The sequence below is a fragment of the Limulus polyphemus genome, unplaced genomic scaffold (assembly GCF_000517525.1).
Source record: "Limulus polyphemus unplaced genomic scaffold, Limulus_polyphemus-2.1.2 Scaffold1939, whole genome shotgun sequence".
NCBI classification, from domain to species: Eukaryota; Metazoa; Arthropoda; class Merostomata; order Xiphosura; family Limulidae; genus Limulus; species Limulus polyphemus.
In genome coordinates this window covers 164,865-173,236 of record NW_013667549.1, presented here as the reverse complement: position 1 = coordinate 173,236, position 8,372 = coordinate 164,865, and the positions used below count along the sequence as shown (strand labels likewise).

The window sequence follows — 8,372 nt, the reverse complement described above, 5'->3', positions numbered from 1 at the left end:
CCAAGAGTTGGCGGTGGGTGGTGATGAATAGCTGCCTTCCCTCTAGTCGTACACTGCTAAATTAGGGACAGCTAGTGCAGATAACCCTCATGTAGCTTTATGCAAAATTAATAACAAACAAACAAACAAACAATCTTTGTGGATTTGAATTTTTAGGTTTGTTCTGTAATTTCTTTTTCACCTATGTCATTTGATTCATCCTGTTCCTTACTACATCCCTCTCAGGATAAAGGTTATTTATTTTTCCCCATTCTCCAGACATGCGTACATGCTGACACATTTATGAAACAGCTTCTTTCACACTTTCAAATGTCTTATCCTCCTCAACTCCAGTGTTCCCTTGCTATGGCTAATGGCAGTTTTTCCTTTTTATACTTGGATTGCCAATCCCTGTAGCTTTTTTATCTGCTCTGGGAGGGGGGTGTTAACTCTGTCTCCGTTAACTCTCTGTAGTGATTAATTTCCCATTTTTATAATTTTCTTAGCAATCTTCTTCATGGCCTATCACTTCTTCATCTCCTTTCTGAAAGCCTGCACCATAATTCTGATATTTTTATGGAGGTCTACATTTGGTACTTTTAAAAACTTGATCAAGGTTTTGTCTTCAGCTTTTCTCTGCTTACTTGATTCCCCTGTTGTAAAGACCTGGGATCTGACACTCTTTTATCAGCTGTTTATCTTCCTTATTCTTACCTCTGTGACCTCTGGCTCTTTTTATTTGACCTCTACCCCTCTTTTTCCAGACTCATGCTGCTGTATTTCTTCTCATTGTCTGCTCATTCTGACTAGTTGCTGTTGATGATTACTTCCCTTTGTATGTGGTCCACTCAGGCTCCATGGGGATATGTCTGTTTCCATATGTAGCTGTTTGGTGGATCATTTCAGTTTTTACACAAAGCTTTTCTCTTCACCTCTCTTTTCTTCCTTCTCTGTCTTCTTTTCTTTTTCCTTCTGATCCTCAGTGTTCTGCACCTTGAGGCTGCAATATTTTGGAGAAGAGAACCATTAGAAAGATATTTTGCCTTTCTTCAGAATTTTATTTTTGCCTTTTTGTTCTTCTTTCTTCTCCCAAACACTATCTAGTGGTTTCTCAGTTCAAGATGGATGGGTTTCTACTTCTACTGCTCTCTTTCCTATGAACTATAGATGATGAAGATCAATGTCTTGAATGCCTTTCTGTGTATTCTGATTGCCCAGTTCTCAAAATGTTTTCATTAATTTGTTCCAAAGTATCAGGTTTACCAGATTTGAGCTTTACTCTTTTGCATTGCTTTTGCTCCAATGATTTTCCTTAAGCATTTGCTTGCCACATATAATCTTGATCTTCATTTACATTATTAATTGGATGATTGTCTCCTCCTCGCCTCTTCTTGGGAAGCTTTTTTCTTGGCCACATCACATCTCCTTCAAGAAGCTTCTTGTCTGGAGTGACTGGTCAAACCTTCCAAATCATTCTTCTCTTGGATCAAAAACTTGGTCCACCTTGGGACGTTTTCTGTTCTCAGCTCCATCAGGCTCAGTGTTCCCCTATTCATTTGTGAGAGATGGAGCATCTAGTCACCTCAGCTCTTGCCTCTCCTGTACTTCCTGAGTTTCAATTGCTTTTGGAGACTTTGCATCACTTGAACATTTTGTCCCTTAACACCACTCTAACCTGAGGTTTCTTCAATAGACTATGAGTAACCAATGAAGTATCTCTCATGGACTTCTGCCCTTTCTTGTAATGTTGTTGCCTTATCTTCTTGAGGATCTTTCTTGGTAGCTGGATCTTGCCAACACTACAGTTGGCATTCCACAGTCTCCCCCTGTATGAATCTTCATCTCTTCACTGATGAGCCTTTGGATTACTTCACAGCTTCAGGAGCATATTTTCCACATGAATGTTCTGGAACATTTGGTTTTGATTCATTTAGACATTCTATAGTCATTTCCCATATCAGTCATCAGGTTGGGACTTGCCCTAGGCACTGTTGCTTCCACACATTGGACTTTCTGTTTTGGGTCCTTTCACACTAGGTTTGTTTATCCATTTGTGATGTTCTGGGGGCTTTGAACTTAGTGACAGATGATCTTTCTTGACTAGATAAGATTCTTCCTATGAAATGGTCACTCCATTCTCAGGTCCTTTGTTGGATCTGTTATCAGTTGGGTATGTCAGTGAGGTCCAAAAAACATGACCAATGGAAAAAGACTCGAGAAATCCCACATGTGAACACAAAGTGGTAACAGTTCCATGTGAAAGAGACATATGACATTGTAGGTAATAGTACGCATACAGAAAGATTGAAGCTAGTCTTTGTTGAGATCATTCTCAGCCAGAACAACTTGGTGAGGTACCAGGGACCAGAAGACAAGAGGTTTGTTATTGAGAGTAGTTGCAAAGGCATCGAATGTAGTCCTTCCTTTATCCTTGTATGTTATCCATCTGCCACTCTATTCCACCAGGTTGTCTTACTGTTTCCCACCTTTTGTCCATATTTGCCTGGTTGTTCAATCAAGAATTGTCAACTTATACAATAGCAGGCTATCAGGTAACCTTGTTGACTACCTTTCCACTTTTTCACTATAGTTTTGTCTTTTCTTCCCTGATCTTTTCACCTTGTTATTGTCAATCTTTATTCATTGTCCCTGTTATCAGAATTTCTCAGCCTCACTGGAACGTCAATATGTTTGTACATGCTCTTACCAAGGTCCTGTTTAACCCATTGGCCACTAGCTTATTATACTATTTCTCTCTTAAAATCTATTTCCTTCTACTTCTTGCTTGTGGTCATTGCATATTTGTTTATTCATTTGATGCCTCCTGTACTTTTTATCACAGATATGCTGTGACTGCTAGTTTCTTTCTAAGACTTGGATGGCCTGGGAAGGTGATTGTTCCTTCTCTTCCATCACTCTTAGTCCTCTATGATCATATTGATCACAACCATCTTTTGTGTTTAGTTTGAGCAGTAAGGTGTTACTTGATGTACACAGCTCTATTTCAGGGTTCACACAATCATTTATTTTTGCCATGGAGCCCCCTCTTCGTCCAGGGATCTCTTGTCCTTTACACTTACTAGGTAGATTTATCAACTCATTTGAATAGTATATTCGTCCTGAATGACCATGCTTTCAGGCTGTATCATGCCTCATCACATCAAATCTGTCACTGGACAATGAACCTTGGACAAGATCCCACAGACTGAAGTGTGGACTGCACTCATCACCTTTGTATCCCATTAACTCCACCATCTATTAGTTTCATTTACTTTAGAATATCATCTACATCCAGTCACCATTCTCCAGTCTACTCACAGTTTGATGGGTAAATGCCTCTTTTACATCCTTACCCATTTATACTCTTATATGATTCACTTCTGGAAACCCACCTAGTGGCAGGTGTTGCTTCACAGGGTATAATTACTTCCCTAAATCCACATCGAGTCAAGGGTGATGGAAAATATTAAACCCACCTTTCCTGGCTCCAACTGTGTCCACTTTTGAGATTGGGTTTTCTGCAAGACCACTATATATATATATCTTTCATTGTCCATTCCATACTGTACTTTCCATTGAATAACATGGAAAAAGTAAGCACAGGGAGAATGTCTGCCTACATCCTTGGCTCGCATATGTAGACTTTTCAAATTAGGTTTTACATTTATCTTTTTCCAGTAAGAGACTTTTGCAATAGTTAGGTTTGATCAGATCTGGATACCTCACCTTTTTCTTCCCAATGTGAATTTATCTACCCTTTGCCAATTCCAGTTCTAAGCCACTTGAGTGGTTGACTTGGATAGTTTCTCAGGACTGTGCTATCTTTCTAGAGTTGGAAGCAGCAGAGTGTAATGGGAAGTATGGCTGGGATATCCTTGTCAATGTAGTGCAGGCCATCCCTTCTTATTTGATATGCCAATTTCCTAGTGACTTGGCCAGTTGGAAGAGAAAGGATGTTTTACTTCTACAACAGGAAGGAACATGTGTGTAGATGACACAGCAAAACACATACCAAACTGTACAGTCTGATTAATGTCCTTAGCCATGCTACATCTCACAACCAACTGACTGGTTGCAGGCAAATGTTTGATTGGTCATGCACTTTTCCACTCATCCCTGCAACACATTTGCATTTTGCCTTCCTCCTTTCATCCATCCATCTGGGTGAAGAGTATACCCTGCATGAGATGGATGCAGTTTTCCACAAACGTTAACCCTCTAGTAAGTCCCCACTATTGGGTGTTACATTCCATGGGCTTTCTTTCTCAGTTGCCTTCTCTAAAAGGAGCTCTTCTAGGTTTTTGCAATTGCACTGGCCCCTCTACCACATCAACATGAGATTCTAGCTACTTTTTGCAGAGAGGTAAGGATATCATTTCAGAAGTTAACATTTTTCTTACCTGAAAGTGTATTTTTGAAAGATACCTCTTTGCACAGTCCCCACTACCAGTGCACATGTCTTGCCTCATCTAAGAATGAAGTTAATATTGACTTTTTATAGGGATGTACTGTGCATGGAGAATGTGTTGTCCTCTTATTGTCACATTATGATTACATCACACATTAGTACAGTTCACATTAAAATACATGTCTTAGGTGGGAGATAGATCAAGGCTAGACACATGAGGAATAGATACTGTGTGTAGAGAGGTATCTATCAGATATAAATTTTCAGGTAAGGAAAATGTTAACATTAGATAACTAGAATATTGGTTCTGCAATGAAAATATAACAATCTTACATGTTATACAAACAAAATGTTAAACATACTAAGAGGTGTGTCTTACACTACTGATCACATATATCTATACTCTGTCTCTTAAAATAAATGAACCAGGCAACAGGAAGCAATAAATATAGTTAAACCTTCCGTAAAAACCAAAATTTAAATCCAATAAGCTTCAAAATAGGTCATTAGTAATAAGAGTTAGAAAAGAAAGTTACAACACTTATATATATATATGGCAATGTAATTAGCAAAAATTAGTGTAACTTAATTAATGATGTAATATCATATTGTATACAGAATATTTTACATTAATTGCAGGAAAAAGCAAGTGGTGGTCAAAACACTTATTATGTTAAGCAATTTCCAAAAGAATGAAAGTTTTAAAAGGTCACGATATTCTGTAAACCTCCTATTAGTAGCAAACATATTTTGAATTTTTCTCATAACTGAATGTATTTTAGTTTGTGCAGTGTAAAGGGATGCATCATGTTTTAAAACAAGGGTGATTTGTAAGGAACAGTATTGTATTATTAATATGAATAAATCTAATGAACAGTGCCAGAAAAAATAACAAAGGGTTATCACATTTGGATGTAAGTTGTTAAAATTAAAGTGGTATTGAAAATCTGTAATTATGTACATGTAAAATGTAGCTTTACTGAAATTTGTACACGTATAGCAGTGGCATGGAAGTTGTGCATTGCATGACCAGTCAGGAAACTAAAAATGTAATAATAACATTATACAATGAAATGTATCTTACATTTGTTATTATTATCTACAGTTTGTTTATTGTGTTTCTTTGCAAGGCAGCAGCATTCTAATCTGATGTCGCAAGAGCCCTGTACGTCTAACCTTAATCATGTCATGCTATGCAAATTCTGCATGCCTAACCTTGCACTTCAAGCAGTATTCTGTTTTCTGGAGTGATGTCACTGCAACCTCTTATTAAAACCATGCAAGTCATGCTGCATTAAAATACCATGATAGCTAGTACATGTGCATAAGTTCAATGTCAACATCATATAGGTCACCCATGCATTGCTTTGCTTAATTTTGTGATTTATTTTTTTCATTTTATCACAGTAAAGAAAAGGTGTCAGCTGGCTATAATCTATTATATAGGTGAGTAAGCCTGTTCCTTGTATGTTTTTTATATTCTGGAGATATATTACATTAATAAGTTATTACTGCATGGCCTAATTGAAAACCCTCTGCATGCCACTGTAATAAATAAATGTATGGTATAGTCATATAATATATGTGTGTGTGTGTGAGTACATATATAAAATAATAATTTATTTAGCACAGCCAGGTGGTTGGGCTGCTTGAACTCACAATCTGCAGGTCGTGAGTTCAAATGTCTGTCCCACCAAACACAAACACACACCCTTTCAGCCATAGAGGCATTATATTCATTGGCAAAAGAGTAGCCCAAGAATTGGGTGTTGTTGACTAGCTGCCTTCCCTCTAGTCTTTCACTGCTAAATTATGGATGGCTAGTGCAGTTAGCCCTTGTGTAGCTTTGCACAAAATTCAAGCAAAAGCAATCCTAATTTCTTAATATACATATGTGTATTTACAGGATTGGTTTATAATGAATTTGGTAAAATGCGGTTGTGTCATTTTGTAGCAAATATATCATTTTCAAATGCTCCAATATTTCAATCTTTTAATTTAATTGTATATTTTAATGTTATAGAAAACAAAAATGGATTGTAAAATGATCCTTTAGAAGAGTGCACAGCTGAAATATAAATGTAAATGTCATAGAAAATTATTTTAGTTCTATGATCAGTGTTTCTATATTATATATATATATATTATTTTTTTTTCTTATAGCTCTTATTTTGTATTTATATGATGCAGAAACCACACACAGACAACATACATATATAGTAGAGATGGTTAACCTGGTGATGACTTAAGGAGGTTGATACATTGTTATCTGTTTTGTGTTTTGAATATAAGCTTTCAATACCAAAAGCAGCAATATCTGATATATATATATATATATATATATTTACTTCAAGTGGGTTTTTCATCATTCTTAACATGATGATGACATGAGGAAGTCAAAACTTTCTTATTATTGCAGATTGTTGTAGATTATTATTGTGTTTTGAGTTAAGTTTTTAATACCTGTATCATCTCTACTATATATATCTAAAGCATGTTTCTCATCACTATTAAATGCAAACATTGCTTTCAAAATACATTGGCAATTGTATAATAATGAAATTTAATATTTTCTTTTTTTTTGTATGGGAAAGTTGAATAAATGCTTTTGTAATGAAAAAGGTGAAACTTTCAAATTTCTAAGGTATATATTACTTTACACAGAGTTGCTTTTTGAAATAAAATAATTATTACTTAACTGGTTTACTTGCAGAAAAAGGATACAACTTGTAATGATAACTAAATCCCAAGTTTTTCTCTTGTTATGTAAATTTTTATGGTTTTTTTGCTAGATGGGTGAGAAATTACAAAGAACAGTATATTCAGCAAGAAAACAACAACCAAGAAGTATTTTAAAGTTCTGAACAAATGAGTGTTGAAAATAGACACATTAGCTTGTATTCTCTGTGATTGTCAAAAACTTCAGAAAAGGATAAATCAATCTGAGAAATGAACAGATCTGTAAATGTGGTTATAAAATCAATAATTCCAAAAAGCTTAAATTAAAATTTTGCAATAGATAAAATATTCAATAAAGATTTTCTATAATGATTTCAATAATTTATATGTTAATTAACTTGATTATGAAATGAATTTTTGGTAATGAATCACCTGTACTTAATTATCCATTCCTAATTAACCATCATACTTTATTGTAATTAGTCATAATTCATTTATTATTGTTGTTGGTTTAGAAAAATCATTAGATGTTTGCCAAATTGATTTTTTACTGTGATATATCATGCAATTTCACTCAGTAAAAGTTAACAGATGATTTTAAGCTTAATTGAAGTAAGCAAGCTGTTATTTTTCAGTGATAGCTGTGATTATAAGTGCTTAAGTTCTTTTTTTTTTTATAAATTATGGTTTAAGGAAAAGTTACTTTTGTAAGTTCTGTTCAAACAATGTCTATTTAATCTTATGGAAAATACATTCAAGACTGTGATTTTTCTTTGTATGCCAATAATTTATTGAGATAGTATGTTTAGGCTTTATGGTTCTACTTATTGAGGGTTGTTTGTTTTTGTTCCCTTTACTTAACATAATGTTTAGGGACAACAAGGGACCTATTTGTCCATTTCAGCTGCCCCATCCTCTAAACTAAATTAAAACTATTAAATACGTAAATAAAAAAATATAAAACCTTGCCAAAATTTATATTTATGTCCTTTAGTCCTACTGTTTTTACCATTAAGTGTGAAAAAAGATGATGCATCAACACTGTCAATTCCCTTTACAATCTTAAACAACTCAATCAGATCCCATCTATCTCTTCTTTTTTTCAAGAGAAAACACTTTCATAGATCTTAATCTCTCCTCATATGAAAACCCATCCCAGATATCATTCTTGTAATCCTCCTCTGAACCCTTTCCAAAAATTCAACGTTTTTCCTAAGGTAAGAAGCCCAAGACTGAACACAATATTCCAAATGTGGCTTAACCAATGACCTGTATAATAAAATTATAACCTCTGCAGACTTGTATT

At 34.9% G+C, this 8,372-nt stretch overlaps 1 protein-coding gene across 6 annotated transcripts in view; it reads left to right on the top strand.

The window, feature by feature from the left end:
* The window catches only part of LOC111087267, a 60,478-nt gene extending 52,151 nt beyond the window's left edge, over positions 1-8,327 (top strand). For 5 of the 6 annotated variants that reach the window (XM_022393316.1, XM_022393315.1, XM_022393317.1 and 2 more), the window contains 2 exons: positions 5,795-5,833; positions 7,180-8,327. In XM_022393316.1, the coding sequence (XP_022249024.1) occupies positions 5,795-5,833; positions 7,180-7,243 (103 nt within the window). In that variant the 3' untranslated portion in view covers positions 7,244-8,327. The remainder of the gene's footprint in view (positions 1-5,794; positions 5,834-7,179) is intronic. The other variant, XM_022393318.1, reaches the window with a different exon arrangement.
* The last annotated feature ends 45 nt before the right edge of the window (positions 8,328-8,372 follow it).